The sequence below is a fragment of the Megalops cyprinoides genome, chromosome 6 (genome assembly GCF_013368585.1).
Source record: "Megalops cyprinoides isolate fMegCyp1 chromosome 6, fMegCyp1.pri, whole genome shotgun sequence".
Lineage (NCBI taxonomy): Eukaryota > Metazoa > Chordata > Actinopteri > Elopiformes > Megalopidae > Megalops > Megalops cyprinoides.
In genome coordinates, this window is record NC_050588.1 from 11,633,952 (window position 1) to 11,652,255 (window position 18,304).

The 18,304-nt window shown below is 43.1% G+C and overlaps 1 protein-coding gene across 1 annotated transcript; it reads right to left on the bottom strand.

Annotated features, from left to right (window-relative positions):
• Window positions 1–2,438: 2,438 nt before the first annotated feature.
• vamp3 (vesicle-associated membrane protein 3 (cellubrevin)) lies at window positions 2,439–16,518 on the bottom strand. Its single transcript, XM_036532345.1, has 5 exons — window positions 16,339–16,518; window positions 9,599–9,677; window positions 6,653–6,811; window positions 5,760–5,811; window positions 2,439–4,436 (listed from the first exon to the last, which is right to left on the bottom strand). Coding segments are annotated over exons 1-5 (309 nt in total). The 5' UTR covers window positions 16,341–16,518; the 3' UTR covers window positions 2,439–4,419.
• Between the last annotated feature and the right edge of the window lie 1,786 nt (window positions 16,519–18,304).

Sequence of the window (18,304 nt, forward strand, 5' to 3'; positions counted from 1 at the left end):
AGGAGGTGAGAGACAGAAGGCATGAGGCGATTTCGGTGCTCCCAGGCGGAGAGCCTCGATGGATGCCATTAGCTGATGCGGCTGGAATTGCACTGTTTGGCTTTCATTTGTTACGTTTGTTTCTTGATTTAGCAAATGGCTTGAAAGTCTGCTGGTATTTTAACATCTGGTTAGTTTTTAAACTTCCTTACATTTTTATTTTTTCTCGATTTTCGAATCACCTGCTACTCTTGTCACCTGCTGTTCTTGTTTATAATTTTTAGTATGTTTTGAAGGTATTCATCTAATAATTATGTTTTTCTTTTTGGAATAAAATCTTTTTTGCTTGTTTTGTCTTTCAGAATATCGTTGTCATTCAACTGTAAAGCAACCAGGATGCAACACAGCTATTCAATGTTTGAAAGGAGCCAGACCTCAGGATCATTGCAAGGGTGTGTCCTTCCAACCCGTAACTTGGCACCTGCCATACCCGCCACCGCAGCATGGCCACGTATGATGCACCACATGCAAATGTCAATCCAAAGGGAGACGTTTGGTTGCATAAAAGTGTAAGAATAAAAAATAAGAGGGGATTATTTCTTAGAGGGCTCACTAAAGAAAGTTTCTAAACAACTTAATATTACGCAACCATGCTGTGATTTCTACAGACTGCTTCATGGCTGCCATCCTTGCAGAGACTGCAGTCTTCACTCATTACGTGTGCTGGCAGTATTCTTTCAGTAGTAATTCATTAGATGGCAATTTCTCCACTGTACCTCTTTTAGGTTTCCGTGTTTTGATTTAGTGGAATGAGGTGATAAGTCCTAAATCCATTTTTCCATTTGTAAGTGAACATCATTTAAAGAATGACCATATAAACAGTTTTAAATTTACTACGGAAACTCCATTTCTGTATGTATGCACTCTGGCTCAGCTTTGAGAATATGCTGCAGATAAGCCAAAGACAACTGTATGTGGGAGATGGTCCATAAATTTATGAAATGGAATAAATTGATTTGGAAAAAATACCACCTTCCCTTCCAGGTTCAGTGTGAATACTTATTAATCTTGCTTTAAGAAAGCTATTAAGATATTTTCAGTCATACTGCAATAGACCTATCTCAAATTCTAGATAAATACAGCATTTCTAACTCTTACATCTGTAGACTTTTATAAATTTTAAAAAAAATTTTATCTATTCCTTAAAACAAACTCTAGAGAAAGCTAACGCCTCCAAACTGCATATTCTTTTGAGTGAAGCAGAAGCAGCTGACATGATTACATTCATTGGGGGGGTGATTGGAGTCTTACTGGAACAGATCCAGTCAGAAACCAGAAGGAGATCGACCTTGAAGAAGAAGCTGGTGGTGAAGAGTGGTCACAGATACATGATAATATTCACTTGTTCATACAACACAGTTTAAGAGGATACACACGGTATGTCACAGCCCCATAAAGGTACTTAGTGCTCTCATAAATGCCATTCCTCTAGTGAGGCTGTGAGAAACACACACAATCTGTGACACATGTGGTCAAGACATCCTTTTGGGAAAGTGTTCATAACATGCTATCAGCCTGTGTAAGAACTGCCATTCTTCCTATACATGCCTACAACCTGTAGAACATGTAGGTAACGGTGATTCATATCAAGGGGAATTCTGCAATCTTGCAATAATAACAATCCAACACACCGCTATTGACTGGATAATTTTATTTCTTCTTCCACCATTATCACAATGGCTTAGGGAGCTGTGAAGTCCAGTCAGATTATGTCTGTCTGCTACAACCGCCCACTAGGTGAATTCCATAGCTATTTGGAAACCATGCCTAAATTCAGGGGTCTTTACTGTGAAGAATCACTAACCTCGTTTTACAATACGCTTCCCATGAAGTTGACTCCTCTCAGCATTTTATAGACTGAATTATGGTCAGTAGTTATATTCCCCTTTTTTCAAACGCATTTGTGAATTCTTTAGGCATAATTTAAGCATGTTTTCTAGATTTTTTCGTGTTCATGTGATGAATTCCATTGCTACTGTTTTTTCCATAAGAAGACAAAAAAGGGAAAAGAGAGAATGCGTAAACTAACTCCTTGTTGCCGAGGGAAACACAATATCCAAGTATTACAAGTTCCTCTGTTTACATGTTGCACCGTGATGGGGTAAGCCTAGACAGGGGACATCTAATACTATAATAACAAAAAAATGTATTTTTATACATTATACTGTCCTGACTGGCATCGTGGTGTAATCCTAAATTTTGATTTCTGAAACAGATTCCTCTTTTCCCTGTCCCAGAACTGAATACTGGGAAATATGAGACAAAGGAAATTAATTATTTGATATCAACGTTAAGTGAATTGACCTGGAATTAGAGTAGCTGACAATTTTAGAAATGCTGTAAAAATAAGACAACAACACACATACAAACACAAACAAGGCATGAGTCAAAGTTTGGTGATAAAAAGTGTTAAATCAGTTTTATTAAGCAACAGTACAAGCAAACTCAAAGCTCAACAGCTCTGAGGCAACAATGTCAAATAATTGCACTTGTTTATAATATACACACATTCAAAGGAGGGCTAAAATCAGACATGTTTGGCACTTGCAGAATGTAGAATGAGAGACTGAAAGCTCCAGAGACTTTTTTTTAAACTCCAAGAAACGTAGTCACAGCAGTGCAAACAAGTCAAAGATCACCGTTTGGCAAAGCACAACAGAGAGTTCTCAAAAGATTAGTAATAGTCAGAAAACTACTTTACTGAATCTCATTCCAAATTATTCAATGCACTTCTGAGTTCAGGGAGACCTTACCAAGTCTTGTGACATGCTGCTTTGTGAGAAATGACGAGCGATCATCTTTGAATGAACTTTACCGGAGTCAATCCCTGCATGTAATTATACATTATGTTTAAGGGCACTTAATCACTGTGAATCACTGACACACATAAATGCAGAGAGGGTGTTTGGGTGGACACACCAACAAACACCCTCTGTGTGCTGCCTATGTTAAACCAAAATTCTCCCTGGGTTTTACTTCTCAAATGCTTACTGCCGTTTCAAGGCTCAAATTACAAAACGACAATGGTAAAATCAGGTAGTAGCGGTTTTTCTGAGAAAGGTCCTGGGCGCTTTTGAATGACACGTAATAATATCACAGTATGATATTAAAGTGCAGCCTCTGAAGCTACTTTCTCCATTTATCTGAGGCAGGCTGAGCTGTGAAGGCACTGTGGATTTGTAGGGGGGCGGGTGGGGTCATTAAAAATGGCTGTGTTTTTGGCAGCTCTGTCTTGATTCTTGGGCTCCCATGTGTGGGACCTTTCGTCTGAAGAAGCCTCGAGTAAACAACATGCACTCTCTGTGAGCAAGGACAAGCCGTGCACCAGAAATTCACCACAGACCCCAATAGCTTTAACAGCTTTGACTTGAGTACACTAAGGGTCTGATTTCAACCCCTCTCAGCTCTTTGACTTGTCCTTAAATCTGATAATCTTGAGAGTTTGTCATTACATTTATGTTACTTAGTCCATGCCGTGCTTGGCAGTCATGGAAATGAATGAAAAATATGAAAGCAACAGACAGCATGAATACTACCTACAATGTGCTACTCAAACCTAAGTACAAATTGTTCAGCAGTGGGACTGAATCTTCCCCGTTATTCTGTCTCAAAAGATATGACTTCATACTGCACTACTTATATCACCTTTGTCTATATACTTCTCATGTGGTGAAGCTGTAAATTGAGCTTGAAGTCATGATCTGAAATGTATTATTCAAAGCTCTACTTTGTGCAAGTTTTTCCTAGAGATTCTGACTTCTTGAGAATCCTCGGTATGTGTCACATATTTGGTGGGGAAGTGTCTAAAAAGGCAAGGAGAATTCTGGATAGCATATTAGGGATTCTTGTCTGCTGCTCCTTTATTTTTGTCTGTTTACTTGGCTTCAGAATTAACCACTAAATTCTTCATATCTATTTTCTAGAAAATGCATTTTTTCCTTCAAAATACCATGTTTTTTTTCTTTTTTTCAGTCATGCTAAAAAAATTCTAAATGCATGCCTTGACATGAAAAAATACAGAAAGCATTGTTGACACAAGGTTTCTAAAACAGATTTTTTAAAGTCAAACTTCAACATTCCCAATCTCATAGTGAACCTGTATGCAGTGTCCAATATATATATGGAGTAACCACATAGCTTTACATTTCTGATTAGTTGCTGTTTATGGGGGAGGAAAAAAAGAAAAAATATCAGGCACTTGTCTTGACCAAGCAGGCCACATTCAAATCATAATTAACCATTTTAATAAAATAAAAAAGAGAAAATACCTGTATTTTACAAAAAAAAAATGCTGTGGAACTCAGCAGGTTAGAACGATTTAGTGCTGGAAGTGAGTTCTTCTCCTCCTTTGTCTCCTCCCATCATTGTTTCATTCCCGCTTTAGGACTGGCTCCAGACTAAACCAAGAGGAGAAGCAGGTTAGAGAGGGACAAGGCCTAGTTTTCAAAGTCACCTCACCAAAATCCCCGATGGACTGTATCAAACGGAGGCAGGTGCTGCTGCGTCTAGTTTAGAGAGGTTGAGTCAAACCAGTGGCACCCATTTCTGGGGTCAGCTAACCATAAAAGGACTGCGTTTTACAAATAAGCAAGTGCATCTCGATACCTTTATGCTCCGGGACTATGAATTAAAGGTGTGCATGCTGGTCTGCCTCTTGTGCCATACCTTCAGTTCCTTAAGATCACAGCAGTAGGAGGCATAGCGTGTGTGTGTCAGCCAGCCAGAGGTCAGTCACTGTCAGTTTTTGTTCCACAGGGGAGAGCTGGGGCCCAAAGTCCACCTGAGTAGCTGGCCGCTTGGCAATGTGTTTTATAACACTCGTGTACCGGGTGGACGGCCTCTTGCCAAGCCTAAAGCAAGCCCTTTTGCTCCCGAGTCACACTGCTGGGAATTTAAGGGTCAGGACTGAATTCCAACAGGAAAATCCCCGCATTACTGCACTGGTGGGAAACTTCTGCTCAGATTCGAACAGGATGTGGCAAATCCTCCCAAACAGACATTGGCAAGGGTTTGAGAGACAGTCTGATGAAGGTCACCAGTTGGTACAAAAATAAAGCCACTACTAGTTGGTGATATGTGGTTTTGGAATACATGTTACATTCACAATGGTACCCAACCTTCTTTCGAGTTCAAAGGGAAGTGTTTGACCAAAAAAAAAAAAAAAAATCAAGGGTTTGACCCCCGGGTAAAGGTTCTCCTGACAAGTTCAATATATTAGCATTTTATTCGTCTTTCCGAACCAATGTCGGAACAAGGATTTCAGAGGAAACTGGCAGCAGTGCCAGCCTAAAACCAAACTGCTGCAGAATGACTTCCGGAAAGCTGCTGACAATAACAAAGAGCAAGTAAAGAGCTAAAACAAATGATGAGGATATTGCTGCAGTAACAGTAGTTTAACTTGTTTTGTAGTCTGTTACTGCAATACTGCTGCTTGCTGGAGGTACCTAGCATCTGTAGCAGTACCTTGAATTTATTTCTTGATATCACCAAAGTATCCAATCGATATATGCACAGATGCCATTGTGTAAGGTTTCACTGCAATCAGGTTAAGCCTGTATTAAGGTGTTCTAGTGTGAGGAGAGTATTACATATATTTAACAGAGTCACAAAGCCTACAAGAAGGGTCTGCCTAAAAAACATGTTTGTAATGTTCCTGCTCCTTAACAACTTTGTAAAACTCTGAATAAGGTTGTTAACAATGGGACCACCTGGATACTTACTGATGATGATGATAATGATGATCACAACAACAGCTATCAATATGGCCCACATCTGCAGATGAGAGAGCACCATGTGTTAGTGTGACAGTACCAGAAGACTTTCGGTCTTCACAGACTCAAACCTCCACAAATGGCCATATAAATAAAGCAAATACACTCTGATGATATCAATGTCTTTGCCAATTGCAGAACCAATGGGTGCAGAATGGAGTTTTCCCCTAAAATTTCAGCTGATCACACTTCCTGGAACAGCTCAGGTGAAAAAAATTCTCTCTGTCAAAGACTCAGTATTATCTAAGATCCCGTAATAAGTCAGCTGGAAAAGAATAAAATTCAATTTGACCCTAGGGACAATTCCCGCTATCAGATTATTTGATATGGACCAATTATATTAAATAGCGTTGTCAGAGCTTGAGCTGGACACAGACCCTTCAGGCCACATCCATTGCTTTCACAGTGGATATGAAAGCCATCTCGCAGCTTATTGTGAAATTTGAAGAGCGGCCACAGTCGTGTATTCCCACTCTGAAAGCGCTTGGCGAAACGGCAAACCACGCTCCATTCACACAGGTGGTGTGGGTGTGCATGCTGACATAACCGTGAACAATGGCCTCTCTGGCCTCTGGCCTTCACTGAACAGCGCAAAGGTGTATTCCTAGACAGGCCACAAGCTCAACAACCCCGGTGCCAAACTGGCCCCGCGCTACATTAGTGGCCGGGGAGATCGTTAATAATTGATCTACAAACAACTGGGTGTATTGATGGGGTTCCCATTCCAATGCGGCTAAATGGCGGTTTGACATCATTTGCCTCACCGGCTGACAACGGGCTATCTGCAACACAAATGTGATGTGTGATGAGTGTACCCAGCCTCGCCCCTCCCCAGGCTGTACCTTGCAGTTCTTCCACCAGAACTTCCTCTTCAGCTTGGCGGCGCTGGTCTCGAACTGGGAGGCCCCGGCCTGCAGTGCGTCGGCCCGGTCGTCCAGCTCCGACAGCTTCTGGTCGCGCTCCAGGACCTTGTCCACGTTCACACGCATGATGTCCACCACCTTGAGGACGGACACACAGGCTGCGCTGAGGAACCTCCCGGACACTTTCAGTATAACGTAATTCATTTGAGGGTCGCTCTCGTCCAGAGCAACTTGGAAGGCTAACATGGCATAACAAACTATATACATGTCATGACACGGTATTACGCAGTTCTAGGCATGAAAGCTGAGAATGAGATGTTTCTTCCGTCAGTGCAACACACCAAGTGTGACATGGCAAGCAAATGGCTTCCTTGGAGGGTATCCTTCTGGGTCCTAGATTTGTTATTTCCAAACTCTTTACAATTGAGACATTACTTGTGTGAATGAATCCCTACTTGTCTGTTGGCTCCGATATTGTGACAGAAGCAGTCTACCTGAGATAAACTCGTTTGTCAAACCCACCAAGGTAATCTGATCAGTTTTCAAACAGGTAGTCAGACAAAGGTGTGAACTGGAATGGCCTTGTATTGGTCAGAAAGTCAGACACCTGTTTAATGAAACTAAACATGCACCTAAGGGGGGGATATTCACTCACTCTTGCCATTTAAGAGCACATGCACATGAGCATACACACATGTTTGAAATGTTTTGAGAACCTAATCTGGACTGTTACCAGTGGGTTGAAATGTTTTGAGAACCTAATCTATACTGTTACCTGTGGGCCCTTATTGGAGTATGATGGACCACCGGAGCACAAATACCCAATGTGAAAGGGCCATGACTGACAGGAGAGGCTCAGGGCCAGGGCAGCCTTTCAGACGCGCTGCGATCGATCCAACTGCGCCCAGCGTGCGCCTGCCAACCGCTGGCGCTCCTTGGAGCCGGATGGGGGCAGGCGCTCCAGCTGAGCAGATTAGAGCGCGATTATGAAAGAGCGCATGATCTGCGCGCGTCTCCCACACACGGGGAGACGGCCCGGGCCTCGGGGGGGGGGCGGAGCCTGCCGCTGACGACGCAGCAGGAACGTAACCGACCGGCCAGCCAATAAAATCCACCCCTCCATCCGAATTCACGTGTCCAAGCCGACATGGAAATACTACAGTAAGAACAACTAGTGTTGACCAAAAGCTGATTCAAATGTGACACAAGTGTCCATCATAGTTTTTTTTTATGGCAAAGGTTCCTTACTTTCCACTGATGAAGGAAGTTTTCATTTGCTTTTAATTTTGACTTATTCACTTAAACATTTATTTCATGAAGACCAAGTCTGACAATTTTTGTCACACAGAACACCGGTTGTGCTGGATGCCGTTTTTGATACCGACTTAGTTGTAACCCAAATCTTTTGAATTGCATGGAATCACTTTCAGTTGCCAGGCGTTGCCCCACATATAATATGAGTCACGGCTGCGCAGGTGAAAGTACCGAGTCGCCTATAAGGCAGTGCGCACACCAAGGGCAGAGGCAGGACAGAGTGACAAGCCTTTGTTTCTAATCCAGCACTGAGGTAGGGGGCAGCTGCAGGGGGGGTGAGGGGGTGGCAATAACAGGTGTCTCTCTCTGTCTCTCACAGACAAAACAAGACTCTTATCTAACATGGAAATTCTCTTCCTCCTTATACTGACTCGGAGGCACAGTTAATGCCAGAAGAAAGACTGCCGTCTTACAAAAATAAAAAAAAAAGACACAAGCCCACGTGGGATAGGACATTGCAAAACAAAACCGTTGGGTAAAACGCAGCCTCTACCCCCCCTCCCTCGCGGGGAAAAAGGCCGTGAAAACGAGTGCAACCGTAACCCACATGTCCCAATGATCCACAAACCCTTGTGCAGGGCAGGTGGGTCGCTGGCCCTTTAAGAGCGCCGCTCCAGTCGCTGCCCTTCCCAAAGGAGGTGGGGGCAACGTGCTGGGGCCCATGCGTCTGGTTGCATAACCATGGAGACAGTTACATAAGAGGCAGGGAGCCTATAAGCTTCCTCCTCCTCCGCCTGGCAGAGCGGGCCGGCCGATGGCTGGCGGTTTGCGGGGGACCGGGCTGCCGCAGCCTGTCTCCCAGCCTGAACTCACTGGGGGGCGGCGGCCGGGGCAAAGACACCCCGCGTGGGTGTGGGGCTTTTTCTGGAGCCCACACCCGGCTGCCTGGCTGTCGGACCGAGAACCGAGTCTGACGCCATCCACCTGAGCTCCGCCCATACCCCTACCGCCTGTGCCAGATTACACACTTAATCATGTGCCAGTTACTGGCATTCTTCTTGGAAGCGGGCAGGTTTTGGCGAGTACCAGACGCCAGCTGCCATAAAACACGCCTGTCCTCTGGAGGGAGGGGCCGGTTCCTTTTTTTTAATCGTTTACCCCCGTTTTAAGTTTGAGCATGCCTCTTGGCGAGACCGCTCTGGCGGCTCACACTTCTCCGTGCAAAGACTTTGATCAAGCACACATTCCGTGACCGTGCTGACACACGGACACGATTAAACCAATCAGAGAGAATCCGTTCCGTTCATGTTGACTCCACCACGTGCCTGCTTCTTCCCCTGAAAAAATTACAGACCACTGACAACTGAGAAAAAACAACACTACGTGATATTTTTGTACACATTTCCACCGGGAGAGAATGAGACCCAGATGACTAAGAGTTGTAGGGAAGAGGAGCTGCTGGGAGATGAGAACAGAGTCTCAGAGCTGAGGACTGCATTACATAATGTGCTCTGCTGTAAGACACATGACTTATGAGCCATCAGCAGGATCCCAGGTTCTGAGCGGTGATGGATGTGACCCCCCCCCCCCCCGTGTGTGACTGTGTGAGGGAGTGGGCTCCTGTCCTCCTCTGACACACTGCCTGTGGGTGGGGTCTCGGCGGCGCCTTACCTCGTTCACCTGGGCCTGCGTCTGCTGCAGCCTGCGGTTGCTGCCGGCTGCGCCGGAACCTTCTGGGGCTGGGGCTGACCTGCCAATCAGAGCACACGCATAGCCTCAGACACCCGGTCAGCCAGACCATGACAACATCAAAGGGACCCTCCACATGCTCACTGCTGGATGCAGCTGAGATACCGCACTGACTCTACGTCTTCACCTGGTTCCAACCAAATCCCTAAAAAGGTGACCGAGAGCATTCTACCTGCTCTCTCTACTCTCATGGGAGCTCCAGCACAAGCAGTGTCAGACTCTTAACACTACAGAGGTCTGTTTGCTGATTCAGTTACACAGACCCACTACATTACAGACACAGAGGTAAAATTGTCTTCTGGGAGGTGGAAGTGCTTAACCACGGCAGGAAATGACTAATCGTGCCATGACATACTGCCGGCAGTCCTCAAAGGGGACAGTGCCGGCAACCTTCCATCTCTTCCTGTTTAGTTTTTCAAAAAAAAAAGGGGAAACATAAAACCAAACTGATGTCTTCTCATCCATAAATGGAGTGAAACACTGTGAAAATGAGCCATGATAACATGCCTGACTGTAACCCATGGGCCAGCCAATTAAATGAAGGGCAAGGATGCTTGATTATGGAAATGATAAAAAAAGCTTGGTTATTTAACTGTTAGTGACTCTATCAAAGTGCTTCTATGTATATTATTGTTTTTTTTAATAGGGAATGTGCCTTGATGTGGTACAGTATAACATTTTCAAAAATTAGTTCAATTACACTGTGTGATTATATGGTCCATGAACAATTCTCATAATTTAAGACTGGTTAGAAAAAAGCATTTTTAGCGAGAGACATTTGAGAATCATTAGCATATACTGATGACAAGAATACAAGCCAAGGAGCTCTGTTTTACATTAATTTAATTACTGAATTTAAACACTTGCACAGTAAATGTGTAAGCAATAAATCACTTAATAGGCATATTGCAAGCCTGCTGTTCGTCCTTACAGTGCAATATTGCCATCTAGTGGTACAAAGAGAACAAACAACAATGCAACATACAGAGATATTAAAGGCACACATCCTCTTATTTTCAGGTACCAACAACTGGAATTTTATGTGCATGAAATAAAACTAACTTCCTTGTTTTAACACATATAGTGATGAAAATGTGCATATTATCAGCCTACAGATATTATGATGCAGATGCACACCCAGTAAAATCCGCGAGCAGATGATGTTCAATTTATTAAAATTAATGTCTAATCATACTGAGCTGATTCTTATTAAAAATAGCACATGACAATTAGGATGTGTTGCAGCTTTGCAAATGAAACTCAAACATCACCCAGCAATTAAGAAATGAGTAGCTTTAGAAAACTGAGAAAATAATGACATATATTGATAGCTGGTTGTCAAATGGCCATTCAACCATCAGAACACCACTACCATTAAGATAGACGCTGGAGGGAAAACAAAACATGATGATCGTCTATAACTGCCAATGAAAAAAATCCAATCTGTATTTTCCACCAAAAAATTACATTTTAGTCTTAATGTAGTCTAAAAAAAACAACAGCAGCTCTACGCTTCCAAAAAAGATCCATCTGTCAGCTATAACTGTAGGCCCATTGTTAATTGTGGCTTCACTTCAAAAGTACTATGTCTGTATTACAGTGGGGGTGATTACATTTATACTGCAATTCCAGTCTGCGAGAGTGCAATTAGCTTCCTGACGGCCCTTCCTGTCAATCACCACTGAATCAGTCACTGAACTGCAAATTACTTGCTGCCACATGCAAACAATAATATGTCATATTCTGACAAGTAACTGTACATCATTCACATATACGGTATAGAGTCTTTGAACAGGAAAAGCTAACCTGTAATACTAAACAGGCCCAGCAGAGGGCAGATGTGACTGGAATAAAAAGTACAGAGGATCAGAGGAAGCGACTGATGCTGCTGGTACTAGACACCAGTTTACAAAGCAAAATGACAAAATGACAAAGCAACTGCTAGTAATTAATGACACGATTAATTACTAGCAGTTCAAAGTTAGTATTTCACATATATAACATATCAGAACTTGACTTTTTTGGGGAGCATTTGAAAACGAACTAAGCTTTAACTACTCTGACTTTAAGGCACCACTGGCGGTTCTCTGAGAAACGTACAGGAAAAGTGCTGGATGTACCGAGCTTGCACCAAGTCAATGGCCTTCACAAGCCCAATTAACAAATGTTTGTCCAACCAAAATCTTCCCTGGGTTTCACTTTTTCACAGGTCCGCCACAGGTGCCTAGCTAAACCTTCAACAAGCAACTGGACTATGCCTTTTCAGTTCCGCATTAAGTTCTCAAAGCCCTGCATGACTACGTATTTTCAGATCCACCTAATGCTGGCAATTCCTTGCATGACTACGTATTTTCAGATCCACCGGAACCTGGCATCCCCTGCAGGACTACGTCTTTTCAGATCCACCAGAACCTGGCATCCCCTGCATGACTACGTATTTTCAGATCCACCAGAACCTGGCATCCCCTGCAGGACTACGTCTTTTCAGATCCACCAGAACCTGGCATCCCCTGCAGGACTATGTCTTTTCAGATCCACCGGAACCTGGCATCCCCTGCAGGACTATGTCTTTTCAGATCCACCAGAACCTGGCATCCCCTGCATGACTACGTCTTTTCAGTTCCACCTAAAACTGCATGGCTCCATTACAGCTCCATTGGGTTAATAGAAAAGAGCCACACTCACAGTGTAAATGATTCAAATGAGGGGACCCAGTCTGAAGATCTTGTAGAAAGTATGCAGACAGGAGTTCAGTGTGTTTGCATTTCACCAACAAGCAGTCAGACAAAAATTCCACACCCTGGTCTCAGGAGCCTGGAGACAAGTCTCACGGTGAGGTCGGCGCGGACAACTGCCATGTTTTCTCTCAGTGTATCCGCAAGACCAACAGTTACCTCATACGAAGCAGGGGACGTGCGGTACTCCAGTCCTGGAGTCCAGAGGGACCATAGCTTTTTTATTTCTGTCTGACCTGTTGACTAAAATCCTTATCTGAGCCTTATCAGAGACCACTCTGGTCATACAAAGCTACAGTAGCTTCATCCGGAATACCACCGAACCCAAAACTACTTGTGTTTTAAGAATATCTGCAGTCACTTTTCCGTGTCCAACTGCTAGGGAAGTGCTGCTTCCAACACTGCGTTATTGACTGGGGAGAGAAAGGTCAGAGTTTTCATTCAACTGCATCTTAATGTGGGTTACATGAAATATGCTGTCACAATTAAAAAGCGGTGCAGTCAAAAAAGAGGTACTGAAAATGTCAAAAATGTATGGAACAGACATACGGGAGAGCTGCGTTGAACAGGGGGCGCACATTTACAAAGGCCCTGTGTTTCGTTCTGGGTCTTTAATTTCAGCACGCGCACAGCTGCTGTAATTTACACAGCCTATGACATTTACATACGTTTTGGGGTTAGTAGTGCCGTTATGCAATGCACAGCGCGGCGGAATGGCGGTTAGAGCGGGGGACTCGTGGGTGCAGGTCCCGGGAGGAGCGTTGCTGTCGTCCCCTTGAGCTCACCGCTTCGCCTCGGTCGCTCCAGTAATAATCCAGTTGTATAAATGGGTTACAAAATTAATTGCAAAGCTGTAAGTTGCCCTGAATACGGGAGTCAGCTAAACGTATAAACTGAGCAGAATAATATGGAAGCAAAGACAGACAGTTCATGTTCCACTTGTGAGTTTTGAAGGGAATCTAGTGCTACTTTCATATCGTTGGTGGCTTACCTTAAAACAGTCTTAAAACGAACTGTACCTTCAAATCAGTGTCATCCGTGTGAAAAATTATCCTAGGGAATGTGGTTAGCTGGAATTTATCAATCACACTCCAGGTGACTGGCCCCTACAAGGTTAATTTATAAACGTTTGGATACGTTACAAAACACTTTTCCTTGCCATTATTCACTCATAGGAGAATCCAAGGTGCTGTTTAAGATGAATTAGCACAAAAATCATCCTTGCTGAACAGATGACCCTCTGCATCAACACTCAGGTCTTTCTCTCCAAGCAGTTGGTTAGCTTTCCTGTGATGCATTCAACTCACACAGAGGCCTTTGACCGGAAAGAGAAAAAAGGACTCGTCCATAAATCAAATGCACATTCAGCATCTAATGTGTTGTAGGGATGTGCATGACAAATAATCAGCCTTGACATTTGAATATTCTGTCACTAGCTAAGTAATTGCTCATCCCCTTGCTGAACTAAACAGCTATCACTACAGGAAACATTCCAGAAGAGATATTTTATTTCTTTTCTTTACCTTTGTGTAGGTAATGTTCAAATGAAAGGTCATTAGTTTTTTTTTTTACTGCACTGTGCTGTAAGATTCTATCAACGTTTAGCTCAGCAAAAATAGCACATTTTTAATTGACAAACATTTGGTTCCTTATGAAGAGAACAGTGCTCACACACTACTGTATTCCAGTAATAAGCAATTTTGCACTGGCAAACTCCCTCAGCTTTGGGAACATTCCCTGGGGGGATTTTAAGCATGCAAAGCTTGCAATCTTCATTTACGTACAACATACAAGTTCATCAACAGTAATTATTTTCAGTTATTTAATTAGGTATGCCTGTACACTGGGATTTCAAGGGAGCCGGACAGCAATCTGTAGTAGGGCTTTTACGCATAGTTGAGAGAGTGCCCCAGGGGCGAACACATCAATCCAACATAACTAAATGCAGACGTTAACATGCGTGTTGCATGAAGTGACTTCAACCACTTCATGCGAAAAACATTTCTCAAAACTCATGAGGTTATTCGAACATGTCGTTCTCTTTCTGGCTGTATTTAGGAACTATTATGCTCACAAGCAGTAGGAACCTTGGATACTGGTGACTGTCAAAGGTTTCAACATGTGTGTGTGTGTGTGACCTCACTGGATGCTATCAGTAACGTAGTCTTCATATCAGGCTGTGCTCATGGAACAAAAACACATTCTGGTATATTTTCACACCAGGGCGCCGCTTAGCTAAACACTTCTGGGACCCTTCGTCGAAGCACGATTATTTAAGAGACCAGGCTTGGACGAGAAAAACAAACACACAAAAACAACAGTAGTACACTCGACCTCTGACACGTGACTGGGTACCAGCGACATCACATGCGCAGGGCTGTAGATGTCAGGCTTGCATTTCATGGCCTTTCACGGAGACAAACATACATACACACAGTGCTGGGCTCAGTCGTCGGAATGCATATGATCCGTTAGAACAGAAGTGGACCACCGTTACTGGCATACGGTGTGCTCCTAGGCAGTCTGTAACGCATAACCTGCGCCTCACCCCGCAGCCAGGTCTGACGAAGCCATTGGTGTCTGACTCCGACTGTGGAAAACTACGGTCCAGTTGATTTTCCAACAAAAATTTAGAACTTCAAAGCGTGGTTAAATACACTTTATCCAAGCATGACCGAGTACACATGACTGTGAGTGTGTAAAGTTGAATGTGGTGGAGAAGTGCTCACTGCCACTGAATTAACACCGCCCTGTTATGTGCTTGCAGTGGGAGAAAGGATCACTCCCCAATGTAACGCAATGAACTGATCTACCTACGTATATAATGGTGACTCGTTACTGTAATGTCATTTATACGTCTTTATCAAACTGTAAATAAATGTCATGGGGATTTCTGAGAGGAGAAAAACACAATGACGCCATCAAATTCAGAATCTGAGCACTGGCGAGCAGAATTAAACCAAGTAGAAACTGGCTGTAATCGGGAGAGCATTTTGCGAAACGAACATTAACCTCAAATTTGCAAAACTTGACTACACCCAACTCATGAGACCCAGTGCGGAACGTTATCCACTGCTGCATGGGCTAGCCGTAACTTACAAATTCGGTCACTAAAACACTCATTGATGTCGGAGGACTACACCCACTAAATTAGCAAAGCAACGCATCTAATCGACAGTGTAACTTCTTGTACTTTTAAGAAAGGATTTTAAAAACATATCTCCAAACTAGCTACAGTATTCTAGTTCTGTAAATCCTATGACCGGACTTCAGAGCAAGCTCACTGCGTGATCTCAGTTCCGCACCGGAAAAACTGTTTGACTTTGACTGTTTTCCGCTGGTCTAGGATCTTTACTCTCATGACAATGTTTGACAAATGTTGTCTATTAATGATGCTTTCGACGTGCATACGACAATCTGGCAATACATTCGCATTTCATTAACATTACCAGGCTAACTAGCCGCGATAGTGGCTCTCGAGTACTTTGTTTAACCTAGGGCAGCCAGTCTCAGCGGCTTGTCTATAACTAAGTTAGCTAGTAAGCCAACGTTAGTTCATACAACTTTTAAGACGTTTCTGTACTTCCTAACAGGACGTTTCGCAGAATCCATACAAAACTGGCAGGGTGTTTAGTCCTTCAGCACAATAAAGCAAAAACAAACCAATCCAGGTCAGGAGTGTACCGAGTCTGTGTGATAAAACAGGGCCTAACATCTGTGCAGCCGCGGTTTTGCCTAACCATATTAGCTCGAAAACGAACTGACGACCAGCGCCGACATTCACCATTTTGTCAGCTGGCTAGCCATTCAACAAGTGCGTACCATTTTAATAAGTCGAATAAAGTCTAAGCCACAATTACCCGGCGCGGTGACGTCTGTAAAACCGACAGCGGAGTTTTTTTTAAATGATCAAGAGAAAATACTTACATGTTTAAGCTATCTTGCTAGGTCCGACAATCGCTGGCTGGAGTCGAAGCCGTAACAGGTAGTACTAACTAACTTTCGTGCAGTGAAACGATTTAAAGGAACAGCGCTCCGATTGGGAAGCACAGATGCTGCGCGTCTCTAAGGTTGAACAAATGGTCAAAACCTGTGTTGTTTTCACTTTACCGCCGCCGTCAGCAGAAACTTTAGGTATATATATTCAAATTGTGGTAACGTGGGGCGAATTTCTGATAATTAATCAATACCGTTATCAAAGTTCACTCGTAAGAGACGGCGAAAACATTATTTTCCACCACACTGAAACAGCAGCATTTTCTCTGTTGTCACGAAAATGCTCATTAGATTTTCACTAGCTAGGTGGTGACGAAGTGGGCAAGTCTACTCGTGACAAACATGTGACTCAATTTGCTCCTTAAAATTTAGGCTTGAAAAGGATTGTTGCCCTGTGTAGTTTGGCCCACATAAGCAGAGATACGTCCTGCGAAAAATTCATATAAACCAATTAATTTTACAGCTGCTGCCCATCAGCATCACGTTCACTATATCTATACACTCAACATATTGTGATACAGAATTTGTGTCAAATTGTGTCCAACAAAATTACCCATTATGCACATAGCTTTGTTTTAATACGAGAAAACAAATGAATGTGGGGAGGCCTACATATTTCCCTACGTGTAATGTGGAATAAGTTTGCACGTGCAGTCAAACACAAGTATTCCAGAAATGATTTTTAGAGTGCAGCCACACAGTCTTGAAAGATCAGTCGCTCTGTTGAGTGCATGGTATGGGACATCTTCAAAAGGATCAACCTTGCAGTAATGTTAGTATGTAAGTAGGACAAACTTTAGTCCAAGTGAAGAGAGAAAAAAAGAAAAAACAGTGCAGTGATCAGGACACTGTGCTGTAGGGGGATGCTTTAGGATACAATGCTGAATCAATGTCTTGAGCAGTCCTGAGGAGTCATATGACTAAGTTAGAAAAGAGTAGTGAGGCTGGTGTCCTGACAACAGTAGAAACATGGCTGTCCCATTCTGGCCACCAACAGTTATCATGTCAAATTAGTTCTTGCCCCTTAACTGATGCAAATATGGCAAAATGGCTGTGGTGCACCACTCCACTGATGATGGGAATAGCCATGATGTATCAGTGGAAATTTAGAAGTTCCCTCTCCTTTTATAGGATTTAGGTAACGTTGCCATATTATTGTACTTCCCATTGTTCTTTTTCACCCTATAAGAGTTTTTGCCTATACTGGCATATGGTTTCGTGATGGTTAAGTCTGCCCTGTATGGAGAAGCTCCAGGGTTGTGTTCCCAGTAAACTATTGCTTTAGGTGGTAGTGTGGTGCACTGCTTCCTGCTTCTGTGCCCTCAAGCTGGTATGGACCTATAATAAACATACTGATCAACTGGTAAAAAGGTCCCAAAGCATGTGCTGGGGGGGGGGGGGGGGGGGCGACGGGACGACAGTTAAATGAAAAAAAAAGAAGAGCTCCACAGTGCAAATGTCATTTTTTTCTGTTTTTATTATTATTTTACAGCAGAAAGAATATAAAGCATTCATAAAACATTTTCCATATTTTAAGGGCAATTCAAAACGTTTTGCATGGCTTCAGCAGCTGAATTTTCTTTTTTTTTTTTTTAAACATCTCCAACGATTCAGACGCTTTTACATGCACTATTACAAAAAATAAAACTTACAAAAGAGAGGGCGAGACAGAGAGGAGGAGAGACCGATAAGGAAAACAGAAAATGAGGAAAACTCGTAGGAGTGAGAGAGGAAGGAAACAAACCAGGGAGAGACAGAAATAGAGAGGAAGAGAGAGGAGAGGAAAAGGAAAGTCTAACACTACACTACATGCAAAGTGTTGGGGGCCCACTACCTCGTTAAAAAAAAGAAAAAAGCAGGGCCTGTAATTTTTTTTCTTCATTTGGATATGATGAAA